The sequence below is a fragment of the Pieris brassicae genome, chromosome 11 (genome assembly GCF_905147105.1).
Source record: "Pieris brassicae chromosome 11, ilPieBrab1.1, whole genome shotgun sequence".
In the NCBI taxonomy this organism is placed as follows: domain Eukaryota; kingdom Metazoa; phylum Arthropoda; class Insecta; order Lepidoptera; family Pieridae; genus Pieris; species Pieris brassicae.
In genome coordinates, this window is record NC_059675.1 from 7,372,472 (window position 1) to 7,396,160 (window position 23,689).

Genomic DNA, 23,689 nt, shown 5'->3' on the forward strand with positions numbered 1-23,689 from the left:
TTACTAAAATCGGGATGCAAGACATATTACAATTTATAAATAACATCACCATATAACAATATATTACACACTTTTTAACCTAGAAGCTCCTTTGCGTTTGTGCATACGAAGGCTAAATGTACATTTTCTCAGAAGCACCTTTTAAACATATTTGTTGAAAAGAATGATGGGTTTCAAACCCATGATATTAGTAAGTAGTTCGAAACAAATAAGATTGATTAGGGACTTGTCACTGTTATTACATAAATTAATAAAAATTAAACAGTGCCTAGTGACAAACTGATTTTTGTCATATGAGACACGTTCTACAGAACCCAAGACAATGACAACTAAGCACTAGAAAGGCTTCCACTTTAAGCTCTTCGTGTTATTCTGCTTTAAATCAAACGCGGCGTTATATGCTTATAGGACTCTTTCAGTAGTTTTTTTACAACTGGAGCCTACCATAAGACTTACTGCGTATATAAAGTTCCATTGAAACACGAGTTAAGTTTGGTAGCGGTTGTTGGATGGATGTTCAAATGTACTTAACTTTTTTCGTTAACTGAAACTGTTTGAAGCTTTGTGTCAACGTCATTTAATATATGAGCTTATACCTAACATAAAATTAGGGGTAGTGGGATTGCGACGCTGGATTAACAAAACACTGACTTGGCTTATTTAAGGGTTCTTAAATCGAAGTGTCACTAATAAATGTGTAGTCGACCTATCGGATATTATCTGAAACGAGAATTTTATATTACAATTTATGAGTGTGGGAAAAAATAAAGGGCTCATTTTGGATTCAAGTGAGCGATGATTGCTAACATTTGGTTCACGCTTCTAATTACTATGTACTAAAATATAAACAGTGGTGGTCGTATAAATACTACCAACGATCCTTGACATTATGTAAGATACTTCACCGCAACCGTTTTAATTTTTAAATTAAATAATAAATTGGACAACAATATGTTTATCATTTATAAGAAAAACAATATAAATCCCATTACACAAGTCCAGTTTCAATCTTACATTTAAACCAGTATTAAGGTATGAATGGTCAACTAATTAGAAACAACACCAAAAAAGTATTAAAAACAATATCTTTTTACATATTAGTCATTAGTATATTTACGAAATAGCTACTATCCACAGCCTACCAATAGTTATAAATATTTAGTGGAGCATCCCTTATTTTCATTAACAGCACTGCAACAGCTTGGCATTTATTCAATCAATTTCATAAATTTTTCTAGGGGAATTGAATTCCATATTTGACTGGTGTTACGTTTGTTTGAGACTTTCTTTTTAACAATATACCCAAAATTTTCTATCGGGTTTTAATCCGGACTATTTGTTAGCCAGTCTAAAACGGATACACGCTTTTCGCTAAAAACATTTGACGATATTGGCCGTGTGTTTAGGGTCATTGTCATGCTGAAATATCCAGGTTACAGGTAAATGATCGTCCGAGTTGGGAATTGTGTGCTCTAAGATATTTTTGTATTGCCATTATGTATCCATTGTACCTTCAATGTTCCGAAAGGATTCTACTTCACAGCCGGAAAATCACCCCGAAACTTTAATGTGACCGACACCGTGCTTGACTATACTTCTTGTGTATTTATTTATAATAGGTTGGGAAAAAGTTTCTTCGCATTTTTTAAGAAAATTCAGAACAGTTTTTATTATAGTTTATTTACATTTAACTAAAGTATGTAGGTACCATTTTGTTCGATAACTTTTTGCCATGTTGTAGGTAGGGACATGATCCCATGCTATAGAAACATGCCATAACATGCTATAGGGGCTTGTGATCAAAATACCGCGACAATTGGTTTTGGCAGTCTTCTCGTGATGTTAACCTGACACCACCTAAAGAATTCTGAAGAGACCGAAACAGGTGGAAATCTGAATGTGCAAGGTCAGGACTATGCGGCGGATGCATTAACACCTCCCAGCCAAGCTCTCTTAATTTTTTATTACGTCGTAATAAAGAATCACAAATGTTCATCACATTTCTTTCAGTAAGCTCGTGAGGTACCGAAATATCGAGCTTTTTTGTGTACCGTTTTTTTCAAATACGCCACAACTGTTTTGTGATTAATTCCCAGTTCTTCAGCTACTTCATATCTACTGATATGCCGATCTTGCTCCACTTTTTCAAAAATGGCATCCATTTTATCCGTAATAGGGCGGAGACCAGAGCGACGTGCATCTTTGACATCAAAATTTTCGCGGCTTGCGATGCATTTTTACCTTTTTTGTAGTAAAATTTTAAAATGTATCGAATTTCTTAATTAGATTCATCTTGACAGTACGAAAAATAGATTAAAGTCACACATTTTCCTAATTTGAATTTGGAGTTCTTGTGTGGAGTGAATCTTCTTTAAAATTTAAATTTTTAATAATACCAATACCAGCCAGATTTCTAGTTCATACATACTTTAATGCGAAAAGACTTTAATGGTCAGCGATTCTACACACATCCGCTCGGGACGCTTTACGCGACATTGCACATTAGATAGGGTACATTGTAATGGACATTAGGTGCCGGTTAGTAGATAGCACTCTTGATACACTTTAGAAGATACTCTTTTTTTAGAAGTTACTTTCAAAATCACCCGAATTTCAATCACTTTTTAATCTCCTTGAGCTATACCTACTTTTGTTTTGATTATGTTCATGTAACTAAAATTGTTAGTTGTTTAGTTAGTAATATTAAAGGATAAAGGCTTTTGTTTTCTTTCAAATAATATTCTATTTTAATTAACCTCACTATCACAAACATGCAGTTTTCATCGTATTCAGTCATGTGAATTAATTTTTTTTAACTATACGAGATCCCGAAATTTTCGGGAATAGATTAGAAATATCAATCCCGCGGGATCTCGAATTCACGATCTCGAGTCGGGATTGCATTCCCTAGTATGATACCTACCGAGAATGGAAAAAAGTGTTATTTTCAGATGAAACAGAATTAATATGGTGAATTCCGATGGAAAGCGTTATCTTGTCTTGTCTTGTCCTGGAAATAATTCGACTCAATCAATCAAGAAAAGAGCGTACCCATTCTTAAAGGGCCGGCAACGCACTCGCGAGCCTTCCGGCATTGCGAGTGTCCATTGGCGGCGATATCACTCAACATCAGGTGAGCCACCAGTCCGTTTGACCCCCATTCTATAAAAAAAATAAACAATGCTTTTAATTATTAGGTTGAGGGATAAGTCTTTTCGCATTAAAGTATGTATGAACTAGAAATCTGGCTGGTATTGGTATTATTAAAAATTTAAATTTTAAAGAAGATTCACTCCACACAAGAACTCCAAATTCAAATTAGGAAAATGTGTGACTTTAATCTATTTTTCGTACTGTCAAGATGAATCTAATTAAGAAATTCGATACATTTTAAAATTTTACTACAAAAAAGGTAAAAATGCATCGCAAGCCGCGAAAATTTTGATGTCAAAGATGCACGTCGCTCTGGTCTCCGCCCTATTACGGATAAAATGGATGCCATTTTTGAAAAAGTGGAGCAAGATCGGCATATCAGTAGATATGAAGTAGCTGAAGAACTGGGAATTAATCACAAAACAGTTGTGGCGTATTTGAAAAAAACGGTACACAAAAAAGCTCGATATTTCGGTACCTCACGAGCTTACTGAAAGAAATGTGATGAACATTTGTGATTCTTTATTACGACGTTATAAAAAATTAAGAGAGCTTGGCTGGGAGGTGTTAATGCATCCGCCGCATAGTCCTGACCTTGCACATTCAGATTTCCACCTGTTTCGGTCTCTTCAGAATTCTTTAGGTGGTGTCAGGTTAACATCACGAGAAGACTGCCAAAACCAATTGTCGCGGTATTTTGATCACAAGCCCCTATAGCATGTTATGGCATGTTTCTATAGCATGGGATCATGTCCCTACCTACAACATGGCAAAAAGTTATCGAACAAAATGGTACCTACATACTTTAGTTAAATGTAAATAAACTATAATAAAAACTGTTCTGAATTTTCTTAAAAAATGCGAAGAAACTTTTTCCCAACCTATTATAAATACACAAGAAGTATAGTCAAGCACGGTGTCGGTCACATTAAAGTTTCGGGGTGATTTTCCGGCTGTGAAGTAGAATCCTTTCGGAACATTGAAGGTACAATGGATACATAATGGCAATACAAAAATATCTTAGAGCACACAATTGGTATTTACCAAAATTAATTTCACATATTTATGTGAAAACAATTTTACATTATCGTCGGAATAAAGCAAAAAAATAGGCAATAATTTCTCAAAGTAGCAAGTAGGTGATCAAGCTTCTGCGTCACACACACACATACCGTCGACGTTTGGGTTTAATGCATGCAGGTTCCGTCACGATGCTTTCCTTAGAAAGTCCGTTGGTGGTCGGGCATCGAACCCAGGGATCACTTGTTTTTTTCTAATAGACAAGTACCTTGATTAGCCTCGATTAGCCTCGTGCGCCTGACACACGCCGTCGATTTTTGGATCTAAGACATGGTTTCCTCACGATGTTTTCCTTCACCGTACGAGCGAGTGTTATATGCGCCTTATCAAAAATAATAACCTAATCAGAATGTAAATACATAGTTTTTTTCCCGCGATTCTCCACAACACAAATTTATTCTTATGCAATAGGTACCTAATATTGACTTAAAATTACTTTCATCAGACTTTCAGACGTACAGAACAATGCAATAACTACAATAAATTCGATGTTATAACTTTTGATATATAATCTTAGTAACAAGAACGCTTTTGAAGCATTGATTTAAACAAAGTCTAAAAAAGTATAAACCTAACAGCATACAAAATTTCAAGGAATTATGGGCGTTGCGCCGTAGCTTTGTATCTTGTAAAAGGTTAGAGTTTGCGCAGTACTTTTTACCAGCATAATATTGACAATAGCACCGACCCCAACGCGCATGCGCGACTACACATAACGAAGGAAGCAGCGCGTCAGAACGCCATAATAAATCTGGAATACATGTAATAATTGAAAGTCTAAATGGATTCATTTGAAAAGCGTTGCAGACTTTGTGCGAAACAACATGAAGCTTCGATAATGATATTCGGCGCAGAAACAGCTTCTATGGAACTCCAAAGCAAGTTGAATAAGTATTTGCTGCTAGAGGTGCGTATCGATCTAATTCGATTAATAATTTCAATTTCGTTTTTATAAAAATATCAGTATAAAAATAATAAGTGAAATTTAACCATGGTATTATATGGTGATATTATCAATAATAAGTCTAGTTACTATGGTTACTAATACATACTTATACATATATATACAGGCCTTAGCAACGAAACCGAGAAATACTACAGGAAAATCCCTGCGCTGCACCGTTCGCGAAGCAATAGGAATATGTTTAATGCGTTCATGCCATTTCTATTGAACGAGTTAACGGGCCTATGCCCACGACTTCATCAATTAAAATAAAGAAGAATCTCGCAAAATAATTCTTCCACGCTTACAATATAGTTATCACTTTTACTAAATGGCAATAACTCCGCTTTCAATCAAGAAACCTTATCTATTGTTTATGTTCTAATAATCTGTGCAAGTTTTGGTGCTAATATAAACATTAGTTATCAGACAATTTAATATATTTCACCTGTCGCATACTATAGTTTAGATAGCTGTAGATAAATTGAATTAATTAGATACATATATTTAAAAAAAACATATTTTGATTTTCAGGTTGATGAAGATGATAAATTACCAAAAATCATTTGTACCCAGTGTTGCAAACAATTGCAAGAAGTATGTGAATTTATTGATAGAACTCGTGAGGCGCAAGAGACTCTTTTACAAGGTAGCATGTTTCATGAACAGCTTAAAAACATCGAAATAACAAAAAAATCACAGATGCCTCAAATAACGAACGTAACATTTCAAGGCACCAAAAAGCAAATATCAACGATGGTGACAACAGATGTAACTCCAGAATTCGCGGAGATAACGTACTTACATGGAGCGGATGGAGAAAATGTAACACTCACTCGCAATAAGGGTAAAGCGGCAAGCTCTGATCCAAAAGAAGTAAACGAAAAACCTTTTGGTTGCAATTTATGTCGTAGGAAATTTCTAACGGAGTTCGCTCTTAAGAACCACGCCTGGTTACATTCGTCACCTGGTACAGACCAAACCTTTCTTTGTACAATTTGTGATAAAATATTTTATGTAAAGAATGATTTCTTGGCGCATTTTAAGGAACATAAACATTCACGGTATTGTCCTGCGTGTAAGAGAACGTAAGTAAAAAATGTGTTCAAAATAAACTAATAGGATAATAACAAAATAATAGGATAATAATAATATCAATCGCGCAAAACTTAGTGCTCTAACTAGACTACTGCACTAACTAGAGCAGTCAATTTGATACAAACTTTTGTGGTAATCTCTGAAATAGTTTCTTAACAAATATGCGTTCCTCAGATTTCTCTGCATAATTGTTTAATCAAAAATCCCATAATTTTATTATCATAAGTAAGTTTCCAATATTTTTTGTTTAGATTCAGAACAGATCGGAATTTAAAATTACACATGGAAATGCATAGTTCAAATAAAAGTATATTTACTTGTAACGACTGTGGACGGTCATACTCTACGAAGAACTGTTTGAAAAATCATATGATTTCACATAGTAACGAAAAACCTTTTCAATGCACGGAGTGCAAGAAAAGATTCAAAAGACGTCAAGAGTTGCGAGTATGCTATTTAATATTTATTTTATTAGATGTATTTTTTTAATGTGACATTATTCAGAACAAATGGAACACTACCTAATTTTTATTCTATGTCTCCTATTTAGAATTTATAAAAATACAAGAATAAATTTTTCAGTTTCATTCTAACAAACACACTGGAGCGCGACCATTTAAATGTCCAAAATGTGACAGGCGCTTTACTAGTTCGGGCAACTGTTATTCACACAAAATAAGGATGCACCCGATGGAGCCCGAAGAAAGGGAAGCTCGACAAATTGGAAAATCTAATGTAATAGTTGACGAAGACGTTAATTATAACTCCAAATACAAGTGTCGTATCTGTTCCCATACATTTAATCAAAAGGAAAATTTTACAGTGAGTAAAATCGATGTTTTATTTCTAAGTGAAATATAGCTACTATATTTTAATCAGTTTGAATTCATATATAACGATAACATTTTTCTTTCAGTACCATATGTATCAACATACAGGTATTAAGCCATATCACTGTATATATTGTATAGAAAAATTTGTAACAAGGAGAGGAATACATCTCCACTATGAACATAAGCATCCAGGAAGAGATCGACCACTGGCTTTACTGACTAAAACTGACAACTCGTCACAAAACTAGGAATAAAATAATGTAATTAAGAGTAAAGATTTTATTTAACCTAAGTATTTATATGTACCCGTAAAAAAATAAAATAGATAAGATCTCATGGGAATAATTATACTCAAAAACGGTGTACCTTACGCAAGATACAATAAAACATCAGTGCATCAAAAAATTGCACCATACAAAAATCTTATTTCAATACAACGCAATCTAGTTTGTTTATATCTAACTTCATTAACATTTGTCATTTCCCTACCTTTAATCTTGAATCATTATCAATCAATCCCTATGTTACTAATAACATCTATAGTCGACGCATTTTAAACTGAGTCGTCGGGCAATAAATGTAACTGACCTTAGGAATGTGCACGCAATGCATCCCGTTATCGATACTTAGCTACCTGCGCACGCGGAGCCGATGCGTCAACGTGACTTTCATTAGCACTCTGACTCCTGATTGGTTTCGAGTAAGGGTTGTTGTTTTTCTATAAATATAACATTTTTTGTTATGACACTCATTACGTTACTTACGCTACGTTACACAATTAAATTTATTTTCTAACACAACAAGTTCTCACAATTGAGAAATTATTTGTTAACGTGGCTTTGTAGATATTAAATGGTGACGCTCAATCAACGCTCAAACATAATTAACCTTCAGGAAGATGACTCAAATGGGGAAATTAATTTGTAAGATAAAATGTTTTTTTTTGACGTAATCACTGAGAAACTATATGGATCGCTATGTGGCCCTGAAAAGGTGCGTTTTTATCTTTTCTAGGGATATTTCTTAATTTTTCAAAAATAATTTGTAATCTATTTTGTTCAGGTAGCGAGAAATTATTCCTACTAATACCTAGCATAATTTAGGATATCGATCGTGCCTATCCCGTTATCGATATTTACCTCTACTAGTCTGACGTACATCACTTCACCCCTCCATAAGACCTGTAAGTGTGAACTGCCAACCAAGCTTCAGTTCATAACGCATCGACTATAGCGGTTAATCTCATAGCTTTTTTTATATATTCTTTATTATCTTTAAACAAAACAATAAAAATATAAATCATCAATCATGTCCCATTGTGCAAGTTTGTACTGACAACTGACAATGATGGCATGTATATTGTCACAAATTGTATTCTATCGGCTATCAATTCAAGTAGTGTTTAGCGCGGTGATAAGGGTAGCTATCTAAGGTCGTACGATCACGATGTTTTTGTTGTTTCATCTATTAGTCGCTCGACAGATATTGAACATTAATCACGCTTGTTTCGTTAATAAGAAATAAATAATTTCCGTACACAACGAGAATGTCTAAAGTTTCATGGGATGATAAAACTATGGCAAGGCAAAACGGAATCGTTCAACCTCTGCTTACTGGTAAGATTTGAAGTTTTTATTTAAATTTCCATAGTTTGTAGTTTTTGCAGATGTATATGCACTGCGTGACACTAATGTTTTAAACAAGTTACATCAAGTAAACTCAAATGACCTCAACAAATTGTATAGTTAATGTTTTCTTGGTAAGATAATGGACTAAGAAGTTTAAGAATTTACTGGCAAAAAAACTAAAGCTTATTTGAATATTTATAGATTTGATAAGTATTTCTTCATATTTCATAATAGTTTTATTTACTGAGATGTATATTTTTTACTCTTAATAATTTATGCTAAGGATTATAGTTACATACAAAGAAAACTCAAAAGTTTTATCTTATCAAACCTATTTTTATCTCATTTTACCAAAATAGTGGTTTATAACAAGGTGTTTCTGTATGCTTACCACAACTGTTTATGATATTTAAGATTAGTTTCATTTGGTTTATCGGAGAGAAATGTTGAAATTTATTTAATTAAAACAAATCTATACACATATCTACAAACAAACTTCTATTTAAATACCTGAAACTCTCACTTATATTAAAATATATTATATGAAATATATGATATATATATATAGTATTATATGAAAATGTCTTTACCTATATTTGTGTAATTTGATATTTTTATATGATACTATCTGTCACCATGATGTTCATTTCTCCTTAATGTTTTACTTTGCCTACCTTTTTAGTACATACCAACATGGAACATTTTGCTATGCTACCCCAGAGACTGTTTAGTTTTTTTTTTAATTTTTATGTGAATATTTCTCTATATAACAAGTCATAAGTTTTTAATTAACAAATATAATATAGGGTTTGATAGTAGAGGGGTGACAATTAAGGGTTGTATTTATTTTAGTATGTTGTATCATAAAAAAAAAATTCTTTGGGTGAAATTCCTTTATCACTTTGAAACATAGATAGTAGCCGATTCTCAGACATACTGAATATGCATTAAAAAATTATAATAATCAGTCAAGCTGTTTCGGAGGAGTATGGGAATGAACATTGTGACACAAGAATTTTATAAAAATTATTAGCATTTCCAATGATGTACTATCTTCCTACTAGATATCTAGTTTGAAACAATTGGCTTAATATTTCAAAACTGTATGTTACTGTAAGTCAACAAATTATTATTTTAACAGGCTGCTGTAATACCATTGAAATAAAATAAAACTATTATAAACCTAAATTAATTATTTTAGATCTTTATCAAATAACAATGGCATATGCATATTGGAAATCTGGTAAAGTAAATGATGCTGCTGTCTTTGACCTATTTTTTCGCACAAACCCATTCCAAGGAGAATTTACTATATTTGCTGGTCTTGAAGAATGCCTAAAGTTTTTACAGAATTTTCATTATTCTGACAGTGGTATGTAGCTTTTATATTATTTAGTAGTTATGAGGATTTTATCTATGGACCTAAAGCCATTATTATCTTCTAAAATGTAAAAAGAAATTCAATATTTCTGTATAGCAATAAAAAAATTCTGTTTATACATTATTTGAACATATCAACCTATTCCATCATGCTTTAATTAACAATTTATAATATCCATATCTTACAGATATAGAATACTTGAGGCAAACATTGCCATCAACAATAGAGCCTGCATTTTTTGATTACTTAAAAGATTTAACCTGTAAGGATATCATTTTAAGTGCCATCGAAGAAGGGTCTGTTGTATTTCCAAGGTATGTAAATGTAGTATATATTTTACACTTCTTTGCAGACATACACTTTCAACAGAAGGATTTATCTACAATCATAATTACCCTTATAGACTTAACAAGACCAATAAATTAATTATGACAGTGATAAGCATTGCTAAATATTTGCTTTACATTATACGTTCTCTCATTTTACTGCATGGGTTGTATATGGCAGGTCTTTAAAATGTTAGCAAAATTTTATTATTTAATGAGTATTCTAGAATATGGTAACACCAATGGTTTTGACTTAAGTCCAATAATTGTAAGTTGTAATAGGTACACAAACTTCCCTTTGTGCGGTCATTAAAAATAAACAACATTAAATTAGACGTCGCATTGATCTCGTCATGCAATAAAAATAAACTTGTGCACTTCTTGATGTATGACTCAAACATTTATGCCTGTTACGTATTGAGTTATATAATTAATTTCCTAGCTTTGTAAACAGACATGTTAATTTTTTACTGCAAGCAATTGATATTATTTTCCTTTTATGTTAATGAAATTATAGCCACTTCTGGTTCTTAATGGTTAACGCACAAGAATCAAAAGTGATTCCAAGCGAAACAATAATTCACGGATCAACGAAAATCCATAAAAGTGGCCTTGTAGTGCGTATTCAAACATAATTGTAATTACTCGAATTTCTATTATTCCTGTTTTCAGAGTCCCATTATTAAGAGTTGAAGGCCCCCTGATAATCGCCCAGTTGTTAGAGACAACTCTTTTAACCCTGGTTAATTTCGCAAGGTAAGCCACATATGCCAATCTATAATTAGGCATGACTGATAACATATATGAAAATGTTTTAAGTAAAGAGCCTTCAGCATTACAATTTTGTGCTAAGGTCGCGCGTTGTTTTCGACTGAAATTACTTTACTTATGGTGTTCAATTAGGTTCGAAATTCAGAAACTAAAATCAACAAAAATCACAAGAAATGTTTACTTTATGTTAACTACGTGATTTACGTTTTTACCAATACTACTTTATACGTCTACAGATGCTAAGTGGGACCTAGGTCAAAATCTTGGTAAAGAAGACTATAATCCTCCGATGTATACGATCACAACAGTCATTGCTTATATAAGAATTCTGAAAAGCGCCCTAAATAAAGTTTCGATAACAATATCTGATACGCGTGGCTAGCCAAGTTGATTACTATCTGCAGGTTATACCTCATTTACTACATAAGTGCTAAGTTCTTTATGATTGTGTAACGTGATAATGTTTTGTGCTAAACTTTAATAAAAATATGGGGATTTTTTTGTAAAAAAGATGTATAATTAAAAACATATATAATGTAGGTTAATAACTTCATAGTTTAGTTGGAACGGGGCATAGTATAGTATATACAGTCTAATTATAGTAGTAAATGTTTTGGATTGGAAATTATTCCTTGATTACTGTGACCGAGAAAGTCCTAGTACAACTCTTTATAATTTCCAAGTCGAAGCTTGTTTTCTACTGGCAAACTTAAATAGAGTAAGAAAAAATATTTTAAAACAGATATTGTCAGTCTCATATCGCTTACACGTTGCAGGTACGCTGGGATCAACCCAGTGTACCTTCAACGCTGGCAGCATTTCCTCGCTATATTGCGATACTTATTCGTTGAGCGAAGAAAGCATCAGCTCTGGGGTCACCTGTACTATCTACCAGGTGCCAATTTAAATATTTAAATAGCGCCTATGCACTTGAACCCCATGGCCCGAGCCTACACTCCAACAGGAACAAAATAAAAGTTAGCGGAAATACTCTATTATTATCTATTAATATTTCAGCCGTTTATTATTTTCTCTGCTCTGCGGTCGCGCCAGTTATCTATAATTTTATACATAGCAAGTATTGCTTGATCAGTTTTGTTATATGTATAGGTGTTACATATATTAATTAATATTTCTGGAGGACACTATCCAAAAGGTTAGTTTAATTGACATTTAGGATAACGTTTTTCATGTACTGCACATATTTTGCAGTCTTATGGCTACAAATGCAGCTCGCTACAGAATGTTTGCTGGCAAACATATCTCTTTATTAGAATTTGGACTGAGAAGGGCACAGGGACCAGATGGAGGACTTTCAGCATCGAAATACTCGTATATTGGTGAGTATCATATGTAAGCTTTTGACTGTCTCTAGTTTTCGAGCTCATGTCGTCATAGCTGAATTAGTTGGTATTATAGAATACAAAAATTTGTTTAGAGAAATATGGGTAAATAATTGCAATTTTACAATATCTTAAATTTAACAAATAATTGTGCTAAAGTCGCGTACTGTGAAATGCGATCAAAATATTATTCTTCTACTGGAATAAAATGCGTCTATCACAGTCTAATTAAGTGTAATTATTTATGGGAAATTATTATATAATTTTCCTTTATAGATATATTAGATTGATTGTTAAATATAATTGGAAAAAATTACTCATAGAAAATTTTGTGTATTATTGATTGTGTAGCGTTGTCTGCGGCTTACATTGCTGTAAAACTAAACCTCGCGGTGCCAGGCACCGTTTCTAAACTTCTATACCGCGATCGAATGAGTTATCCATTCATAAAAGTTTCGAATAGTTTCATTAATTTGTTCTAATCACGCAACAATAACCCTTGACATTGGATATGTGCTAAATGTAATTCATTTTATTAGTCTACGATGATTTACATTAAAGAAATCGATTTTTGGCGCTAAGGCATATAAACAGTCCTGCAATTATTTAAGTGACATTGGCATCTCACTACCGCCATTAGCCAGGACCTTTAACCAATTAACACGTTATAATTTTTTTACCTTTACTCTTAATTAAGTTTGTGAAAAAGGCCCTCCATAATATTTTTTTTATTGTCGAATTCAATTCAAGAGTTAGACATAATTGAAATACAACTTTCAGGGGGTTTCGATGGTACGAGCAACGTCTTAGCGGGCAAGATGTTCAATATCCCCGTAAAGGGGACGCATGCACACTCCTACGTGACGTCATTCAGTACACTTGATGACATACAACGCGTTACATTACAACACGCAGAAACACGAGAGAAATGTAATCTTCTAGAGAAAGCTTTAGATTGGCGGAACAGGCTCTCGCCAATATTGGACGCGTCTCCCGAAGAAGCGAGCGACGGAGAGCTGGCGGCTTTGATATCGTATGCACTAGCGTTTCCTTCGGGCTTCCTCGCGCTGGTCGATACCTACGACGTGAAGAGGTACCGCTTTGATGGCTTGCACAGACAACATATGAATGGGCATTCCGGCTACAATAGCAACTGTGGATCCAATGGTATTACACCGGCTATCCGTAGTAGATGTGGATACACGGTTGAACGCACACTGAGGTAAACATGAATGCAACATTGACCTATCGCTCATTATGTAGGGTTGCCACCTCTACATTTTATTTCAATCTAAATGGCTTGTCTTTGCTATTTGACTAAGGTTGCAACTCTACTTAAAGACAGAACAGTTTCATTATCATCGGAGGGCATGACACATCTCAAATGGCACACGGTCAGGGTTGTCAGAAGTGCGTAGACAGCGCTTCGATGTAAATAAAAAGGCACCCGGTTTTTGCTTCAGTGTGACGTCACGTCCCCTTCGGACAGAATCATTGGGCACAGTTGCATTGTAGGGATTGCACATACATTCTGTATAACATTGACCTACACTAAACTTATACAAAATATATTAACAAAATATTCATGGATGTGAGGTCAGTATGATATTGAATGTTTCATTTTAATGTATTAATAATTCACGGAATAATAGAGTATATTAGATAGTTCAATCATTCTTACATTGTAAAAATGTAAACATACAATAACAGATTATAATGATTTTATTATTAGTCACATATCAATAATATTTTTGTTTTAATATCGAGTAATTATACTAGCCAAGAATTGCATATTCATTGTACAACTTATCATTACCTCAAAATTTCACCACTTACACGTTATCATTGCTTTTTTATAAAATTAATTATGTACAAGGACTTTTAATCAAGTTTTATACCACAAACGAATATTTATTGCACGGTAATTGTCAACTTTTTGTTGGGTGCACGTTTTTCCAAGCATCTATAAAGTAGCACAATTTATTCGATTTTATCACGATTTAAGATTTAAGATGAATTTTTAATGATTACATCATCTTATATACATTATAAGGTTTAACTGCTACGGATACTTTTCCGGCAACGCACTCGCGAGCCCTCTGGCATTGAGAGTGTCCATGGGCGGCGGTATCACTTAACATCAGGTGAGTTAGCTCGTTTGTTCTATAAAAAAAAACTAAATGTTTTCCTAAAAAACTATCACTAAGCAATATAAGAACATTGCTATTAATCCATAGATTTGATATAGCGGATATCGTGTTACCAATATAAAAAAAATCTATTGCCTTAAAAAACATGACATAGGCCCAACAATAACTGTGTGCTGGACACAGTTTTTGTGTATTTTTAACCAGCCATACACATATAGATAACAAATTGAAGTAGTTTTTAATAATATTCTTTAATAGGAGCGGTTTACTGAACTTTTGCGCCGTTGCATTGGCATTACACGAGTGCGGATATACAGCTGTAGGGATCCGAATTGACAGTGGTGATTTGGCATACCTCTCGGTATTGGCGAGAGATACCTTCAAGAAAATAGCTGACACTTTCGACCTGCCCTGGTTCGCTAAGCTGACAATTGTCGCCTCAAATGATATAAACGAAGACACGATATTGAGTCTTCATGAGCAAGGTCATGCAATCGACTGTTTTGGCATCGGAACACATTTAGGTATGTATGTAAAGACTTTTTTCACTATTTATTTAGGAAAACCTTGCTTAACTATAATACAAAATTTTATAATATCAATATTGCGGGTGTATTTATAATTGAAGCCTACGCAGGCTTGATTTAGTAACATTAAATATCTGATAGTATTTTAAGGATCTCTTTTTTGAAAGAGTTGCGAGGTGAATTCAAGATGTCTACTGTTGTAAAAAGATTAGTGTAGTTATGAAATGCACTTAGAAATGCGAGCAGTGGAGTATATTTATGTCGTATAGGAACATAATGTAAGTGTCGCCTCTAGAATGCTGATATTAAGAAGGAACACGATTCCCTATAATCCCGGCAATTTCTTTTTGCATTGAAAACTAGGTGTTTAGGAAAGATGTATTGTAATTTTTTAATGTGCTTTTAATGACTATTAGAAATATGAAAATTTATTTAAGCACCCAGCAATTCAAGGCAAATATAAAAATCATTAATGTAGGGTTATAAATGCTTGCTGGTATTTGGATATAGTGAAAAAACAAATGAGAATAGGTAAGAGAAAATTCCATGAAGTAGAAACAAGAAGAACGGCAGATCCTTTCGTACATAATGAAATATGATTGTTTAATCACGCTTTATTTGCGGTGATACCTATTCCAGCGAGCGATTCTCGCCGTAAATGTAATTAACTCGCTTAAAAAATGAGTATGTTTCAAATGACCGAGGGCTAACCGTTTTCAAGCAAATGTATAGTTTTTTTTAATTCAAAGGTTACTTATAAATTTCAAAATTATACTTTCTTGATCAGTTACATGCCAGCGTCAGCCAGCCTTAGGATGTGTCTACAAGTTGGTAGAAATAAATGGACAGCCACGAATCAAGCTCAGTCAAGATGTCGGAAAAGTAACAATTCCCGGTCACAAAAAGGTAAGAATTATTGACTTACGCGAGTACTAAATACTATTTTAAAAAGACTTTAAAGTTGTCTCTCGCTGACCATGATTGCGTGCACATGAAACGACACGATTTATGAAACTGGCATAAAGTTAAAACTATTGAAATAAAAAGAACGTCGTTCATATCCGTACATTAATTTAAATTTTACCCTTGCTTCATATTACTTTAAAAAAAGCGTATCGCTTGTCCGACTAAAATACTTTTTGCCCCATAAATCTTGGCAAGTTACGGTGACGAGGCGATTGACTGATAGTTCAAAATAGAAATGAAATGACACCTGATAATGTACGTGTATAATATATAATTATTATTTGATGTTTATAATTTATTATATTTTATTTTATTTTTACCTTAATCAAAAACTTGTTTTATATTTCATGTCCTATTGTTTTCATATGTATTGTAAATATTTAATTTTGATAAGTGACGCGCACAACCAAGTGTATATCACTCTCAAAAATTCCTAAGATTCGAACGCAGGACCTTTTGGTTGTCTATGTGGATCGGCATATATATTAATTATACTAAATGTGACGTAAAACGATATCGCGTTTTATGTTACATTCAACGCCATCTAGCGATGAAACAATTCTTTATTTTTGGTGATTTACACTGCTCAAATATTCTTTCTTTATTCGATATACATATTTCATTAAATTATTTTTTTATATTAGTTAGAATTTATTTCAAATTCAGTCATTTATTCATATATGTAACACAATGTACACTTATGAACGTCAAAAACAGAACTGTATATAAAATGTAAATTTTACATTTACTGCCAGTTCTCATATCAAGGGCGTAGAACGGAAGAGACGAACTGGCAATAAACTCTCCGCCACTCTTTTTAATCGCGAAGTTTTTGTATTTCACAAAGTTTTTACGGAGCTGCAACTATTACACCATGTTCCACATGACATCTTAAGTAATTAATAATAATAAAATAAATTTAAAACAAAGATTTGTCATATCAGCAGGAGGCATGGTGAAATAGGAGCACGCACTTATATTCTCGGGAACACAACCCGCAAATACTTATTCGAAATAACTAACATACAGCATAGTTCAGCATTCAAGTACGACCAGTCACTACAAGTATTAAAATGTTCTATAGTAAAATAGTACTTGTACTATAGAAAATTTTAAACATTAGCTATAAAATGTTACGGAAAGGTTATTTATTTTTATTTATGACATGTGCTTAAGATTGTGCTAAGCGGAAATATTTTATGTAAGTATATTTACATTATTTTATCTTATCTTTTTCAATATAATAATAAAGTAATGTATAGTTATTAATTATGCATCAAAGTGTTCTTGATAAATGTAAAGAATAAAGAAATAATTTAATATCAATGTTGTAAACCTTTCCCCTTTGAGCCCTATTAATAAACAATTAATACTCATAATATATATTAGTAAACGAACTCCAACGGGCAAGAGGATCACTTAATGTTAAGTGATACCGCCGCCACTCACATTGCCAGAATGCTCGCAAGTGCGTTGCCGACCTTTTAAGAACTGGTACGCTCTTGCTTGTATTGTATCCTTAGTCGAATTGGAAATACAGTGGTACCTCGACATACGAGTGCCCCAACATACGAGTTTTTCGAGATACGAGCCGACGAGCGAGTGATTTTTTTGCTTTTAGTTACGAGCGAAATTATTAAGAGCGAGATACAAGCGGTTCGGTTCGGTAGAACTGACGACTGAGGAGTTACAGTCACAGCAGCATACTGAGGTTATGCAAGAAATTGATTTTGAGGAGTCAGAGGAGGAGGTTATTTGTACAAGTGAGATAAAGGAGATCTTAGGAATGTGGGAGAGAGTTTCACAGTTCGTAGAAAAAAAACACCCAGAACAAGTTGCAACAGGTCTTGCATCTGACCTTTTTAATGACACTTGCCTAACTCATTTCCGGAACATGGTCCTCCTTCGACATGTTTTTTTCTAAACGGCCTACAAGTGAAAGCGAGAAAAATGTAGCGAAAAAGACCAGTGAGGATATCTAATTTATTTCTTTACATTCTCTTTTTTGTTTTTGTGCAATAAATATTTGATATTTATAAATACGTTTTTATTATTCAAAACCACGTAACAAAAATAACTGGGGTGACATTTTGGAGGTTGGAACGGATTAATGGTAGTTCAATTGTTTTGTATCGGGAAATTTGCTTCGAGATACGAGTAATTCAAGATACGAGCAAGGTTGCGGAACGAATTAAACTCGTATGTCGAGGTACCACTGTACTACAGTGAGCAGCTGGTTCCATATAGTGGTGGTGCGTGGCAAAACTTAAAATACTTCAAAAAAATAGGAGATCATCAAAAAAACTTAATACTACAGTTTCAACTCCTCCTCTTCGTCTCAGCAAATGTGGTTGTTAGTCGCTTAAAATAATCTTTTTTTGGGTAGGCTCAGGTTGAACCAGTTCTAGTGACTGCTTTACAAGCCTTTGCCAGCCTTCGTTCGAGCTAAATTTTTGTTTTTGATATGATGAAGGCCTGATAAAATCCCCTACATATTCATATCCCGGCTTCGAACGGGCAACCTTGAAAAACATACCTAAACCTTACACATTTCGGTAACAACGGCGGAGGACTTGTATTTATATAATTAAAAATGTTTGACATATACTATCGCTGATCTTTTTGTCGGCATTATCAAGCTCTACATCTTTTCTCACGTGCATCTGTGTGAGCATTTAACACGCTCCTACATTGCAGGAAGACATCTTGAGGACACAGGCATGCCTTAAACCGAAAAAGTTGACGGCGTGTATAGGACACAGAGAAGAAAAATAAAGAACCAGATATAAAACTCTAAGGCCCATGTTTAAGCATTTGTAGCGATACTGGTTTTTGCTTATTCATATTTCACTTGAACATTGACGAACTGCTGACACGGGTCACGTGGCTATTCCATACTTTAATAGCTGAAGATGCGATACACTGACAGCTCACAAAAGTAATTTTAAATATGTATTATTTGAACATTGACGAACTGCTGACACAGCTCACGTTCTAAATTTTAACTATTGAAGGTGCGTGATACACCAGCAGCTCACAAGAATAATATTATGTATGCGTGAATAGGAGTATTTTGTATTGTTTTATAATTATAAATCAGGTTTGAATATTGCTGTATTATTCGTTTCTCGCTTCCTCTCAAAGTGGCGAACACTCCTTCAAGCCCTTACTTATCGCGGTGAGCTTTGAGACAATCCCACCACCTTGAACCTTTGATCCTACCCGTAGGGCTCCATCTGTTCCCTTAGGTCTCTTGGTGCAGACATCCTATACTTATTTATATATTCACTATTTATGTGTTAGGGTACATCTGTAGGGCTTTGGGATCCGTAGGGTTGGGTTAAGTTCTTAGGTCTCACCCTCTCCTATATTTAGTTTAGCATGCCAATACATTCACTACAACTATCATATTATCTGTATGTCTCCAGACATGTATTACATATAAATTTAAAAACACAATTCACAGTCCACTGGGACGCTGTACACTGTTATAATAAACAAATTATTAGAAGTGATGTGTTTTAAGAAATAAATACAATATTTTTTGTATTTTCCTTCAGTGAGTGCATTAACGTTAATTTTAGGTAATACGACTTACACAAGAGCTAAGGCCAGCCTTGGCGACTCGTGCCTTCTCTACTGGTCATCACAATTTCGCCAAGTTATCCGTAACCTGTGCTTTATTTCTAAGCTCAGGATCATCTATTGACACTGAAGACAAATGATTTTCACTTGTCTGAGAATTCTACAAGCATAGTTAATGTAACTTAATTTCCAGGCGTATAGATTATTCGGTGCGGATGGTCATGCGCTGATAGATCTATTGCAACGTTCGTCGGAAGCGGCACCTGAGGTCGGGCAGAAAGTGCTCTGTCGTCATCCCTTCCAAGAATCCAAGAGGGCCTACGTTATACCCAGTAAAGTCGAACATCTTTATAAGGTAAATTATTTTTTTCAATCACGTACACGTCCGGTACCAACTATGAAAATAAAACGATCATTCTATCAAATTGTGTTTACGCTGTGATTGTGACGATTTTTATAAGGGATAAGTTAAGTCTCAACAGTATATATTTATTCATATATTACATGGTTTTCTCTGAACCTGTCAATTTTATGGATAATGACGGGAAAATCTTATACGATTTTAAATTAAATACATTTACATGGCAGTTCCTTACAATTTTCTGATAAACTTAACTTGGCGACCTTTAATTTACGGCGACCCTAAAATTTTGTTTGTATATATGTATCTGAAATAATTCAGATATACTGGAAAGACGGACATATCAACACTGCACCAAAGCCGCTGTCCGAAGTTCGTGAAAGAGTTCAGGCCTCGCTAAGAACTCTACGTCAGGATATCAAGAGAAATTTGAATCCTACGCCATATAAGGTATTTATTTTTACAAAAGTATCAATAAATTAGCTTTAATTAAAAATACCATTACATAATAATTATGTAATTTATTAATTATAAATAATAAACTAGTTAGAGTAAGTAAATAATGACGTACAGCTCTTTATAGGTCTTCGCCGTAGATTGCATCCGTCTATCTGATCATTTTTTTATAGACAAATACCTATTTGTCAGCCTTCTGTGCCTTTTTTTATGAAGGAGGTAAAAATGCACAACTGCAGGCCCGCGAGCACATGCAGTCGCTATCGCGGGGACTGTGGGGATGGTTAACTCTTATCCCTCTGCTAATAAGAGGGGAGAAACCCGACCCACTAAAATTTCCTCCTGAGCCCTCCATATCGCCTGCTATGCCGGACACTTTCATTCTGAATGAATGACGTCCGGCACCGCATTAAGTCCCCCGGGGGTCGCACTAGGCATTCAACACAGAGAACTCAGGCAAGCCTTCTGTGCCTAACCTAACCTAACCCATGTACATCTCTTGGGCTATAAGACGTGACAGTTTCAAAAACATAGACAGTCTTGGCTTAAGCGTGCACCTTTCAACCCAGAGATTGTGCGCATTTAATAATCACGATGAAGGCAAACGTCGTGAGAAAAAAGCAACGGAAAACAAATATAGATATCTAAGGCCAAAACCAAAGTTTTTATTGCTATGCCATTGGAAAAATAAAATATGATAAATGGATTTTTTTCAAGGAAAAATTAGTTTTAAATACTCAATTTCACTTATATTTTCTGTGAATAAAGTTGCCTGTCAATATATAGTCATGTATAAATATTTATTAGAGAATTTATTATTTTCAGGTCGCAGTAAGCGATGACCTCTACAATTTTATTCACGACTTGTGGCTTCAAAACGCACCGATCGGCGAATTATCCTGAAGTACATCGAAAACGAAATTCAACCGGAATAAAACACTAAAACGTTAACTTTTTTTTAAATTGTGTTATTAGTAGACATTTTATCTACTAAGTAGGCGTTTATAGTCTCGGTTTCTATATGAAACTTACAGATGACAGTTATAAAATATTAATGTACGTTTACTGTAACAAGTGACATTTAAAATATCCGATTGACAGTTTAAACAGACAGACAGACTAAATTAAATATTTCTTTATACATTTCATTATTTTACTCTCAGGTAAAAAAGAAACAAATATTTTTTGGTGATTTTATTCAAATTTATATTGGCATTAATTTGTATGTAAAATTTAGGAATCGTGTACATTTTAAACTATTTTACTAATAATGCTTAGGGACCTGTGAAACTAAACACTGCATTTAAGGTAGCGATAGACGACAAAAATCGATTTTCAGTTAAACAAAAATACGGTTTGATACGCCATATTAATATATATTAACGAATATGGAGAATAATTTACCTAATTGATCTAGGAAAACAACTTTTTTGTAAAACGACTCGTAGCAATTACGATAAGTTGTATTTAAGGATATACAAGTTAACCAAATAAGAATCAAAGTTTAATCGCAAATAAATAATAATATTTTTACAATAATTCAATAAGTTTTTTAATCATGTAGTGTCTCAACATATGAACTAAAAATACGCGCACAAAGTTAGAACAGACTTGTAACGAAATATTTTTCCCCCTTTGCTGCGAATGTGTTAACAGGGATAATTTAGACGAAAAAGGATTCGTTATGCGAAATAGGCTAAAACTTTTCATTGCGAAACTGTGACATTTTGTTTGAGAGTCAAACGGATTATTTATTATTTGAGACAGAATCAAAATATGAATATTGTATAAATAATAATTTTCGCCATAACTGATTCTTCAATGTTAACCGGATCCCATCATTGATATTTGGTGACGATCAATATCTAAGCGTAAACTTTACTGTATATAATTTTGTCTCTGGTTTTCATTCTGCCTCTGTGTAGTATTTTTTTTTTGTAATGTGGCATCGTTTCGTGTTTCTTTTTATATTCTTGCAAAAATCTGTCTCTATGCGACACTTAAAATGTAGAGTATTGATGAAACATATTGTGAAATTTAAGATTATCTAATGTTCTGCTTTTTTCTTGATGAATACTAGCTTTTCGCTTTTTGTAAGTTTTAGGGACATAAGGTAAAAATGAACATATTGTAGTAATCTGTATAAGAAAATGTGTATTTTAGTGCTTAATAAATGGATTTTTAATGTTATTAATTAAGTCGTAGTAATAATTTGTTATGTTTTTAATATATTTATAACAATTTATATTTTTATTTTGTCAAAATCATTTTTTATATACTAGATGATTCTGAATAATATTGTAAAATATAATCTATTATATGTAGAAAATATGTTTACTTGTATTATGTGTATGCAAGAATTATAAAAGTAACTTTTTAATTAAACCGGTATGGTTTTTTTTTGGATTTGGAGAGGAAGGAAGGAAGAGATAAAAAAATATTAATTTACAATTTTAGTTAATTCTTAATTTTTTTTATATCAAACTTTAAACTTTTATTTACTTTGCTAAGAATTTTTTTTATGATATAATATTAATGGCTCCCAAAAATATGTGAGCTCTGTAGATATCAGAAAATATTTTATATATATTTACATTGTAAAAAAATAATATTTATTTATGTATACACTCTTTATCGAAAACATTCTATCTAACTCTTATTCATAAACATAATACTACGAGACCTATTGAGTGAATTTTTTGATCAGACACAAAAATAAATGAATAAGACAAACATGTTACTTATTTAAAATATTGCATGTTTATGAAAAATACATATAGTTCTTGTTATACTTCAGGTAGATTATTGAGATGTAAAGAGTTTTATCTGCAGACATATTATTTATTTAGATTAGTTTTAAGGCAGTAGCAGATAAGTCACATAATCACTAGAAATAGCAATATATTGGTGCCTTCAAATGCAGCGTTTCAGCACATATTTTGTGATTGTTTTAGTATTTGACATATTTATGGCTTTTGCTTCTAGCATGTAGTGATGTATATTACACAATAAATAGTTTTATTGTAATCTATTTTTTATTTTAATCTTCTACGACTTTTTAGTCATACAAATAAACAAATATAATATT

At 33.2% G+C, this 23,689-nt stretch overlaps 2 protein-coding genes across 3 annotated transcripts; both read left to right on the forward strand.

Annotated features, from left to right (window-relative positions):
• Positions 1 to 4,967: 4,967 nt before the first annotated feature.
• On the forward strand, positions 4,968 to 7,355 carry LOC123716477 (zinc finger protein 25-like). The gene is made up of 5 exons (XM_045672240.1): positions 4,968 to 5,140; positions 5,711 to 6,264; positions 6,526 to 6,721; positions 6,857 to 7,096; positions 7,191 to 7,355. The coding sequence occupies exons 1-5, from the start codon at positions 5,015 to 5,017 to the stop codon at positions 7,353 to 7,355; spliced, it is 1,281 nt and encodes a 426-aa protein (XP_045528196.1). The 5' UTR covers positions 4,968 to 5,014.
• A 1,141-nt stretch (positions 7,356 to 8,496) lies between these two features.
• On the forward strand, positions 8,497 to 23,632 carry LOC123716079 (nicotinate phosphoribosyltransferase). Of its 2 annotated transcripts, none has more exons than XM_045671618.1 (11): positions 8,497 to 8,723; positions 9,937 to 10,107; positions 10,304 to 10,430; positions 11,115 to 11,198; positions 12,426 to 12,553; positions 13,337 to 13,778; positions 14,965 to 15,230; positions 16,021 to 16,139; positions 19,978 to 20,139; positions 20,467 to 20,595; positions 21,427 to 23,632. In XM_045671618.1, exons 1-11 carry the CDS (start codon positions 8,654 to 8,656, stop codon positions 21,502 to 21,504), a joined length of 1,776 nt encoding a protein of 591 aa, XP_045527574.1. In that variant the 5' UTR covers positions 8,497 to 8,653; the 3' UTR covers positions 21,505 to 23,632. The 2 variants fall into 2 exon arrangements, with proteins under 2 accessions (XP_045527574.1, XP_045527575.1); XM_045671619.1 differs by having other exon boundaries at positions 13,337 to 13,649.
• The last annotated feature ends 57 nt before the right edge of the window (positions 23,633 to 23,689 follow it).

Bases quoted from the DNA above. Each gene is read 5' to 3' on its own strand.
- LOC123716477 (XM_045672240.1), top strand. From the start codon at position 5,015: ATGGATTCATTTGAAAAGCGTTGCAGACTTTGTGCGAAACAACATGAA. The intron at 6,265-6,525 runs GTAAGTAAAAAA...TTTTTTGTTTAG, and splicing joins TGTCCTGCGTGTAAGAGAAC to ATTCAGAACAGATCGGAATT. The intron at 7,097-7,190 runs GTGAGTAAAATC...TTTTTCTTTCAG, and splicing joins ATCAAAAGGAAAATTTTACA to TACCATATGTATCAACATAC.
- LOC123716079 (XM_045671618.1), top strand. From the start codon at position 8,654: ATGTCTAAAGTTTCATGGGATGATAAAACTATGGCAAGGCAAAACGGA. The intron at 10,431-11,114 runs GTATGTAAATGT...TCCTGTTTTCAG, and splicing joins GGGTCTGTTGTATTTCCAAG to AGTCCCATTATTAAGAGTTG. The intron at 11,199-12,425 runs GTAAGCCACATA...CATATTTTGCAG, and splicing joins ACCCTGGTTAATTTCGCAAG to TCTTATGGCTACAAATGCAG.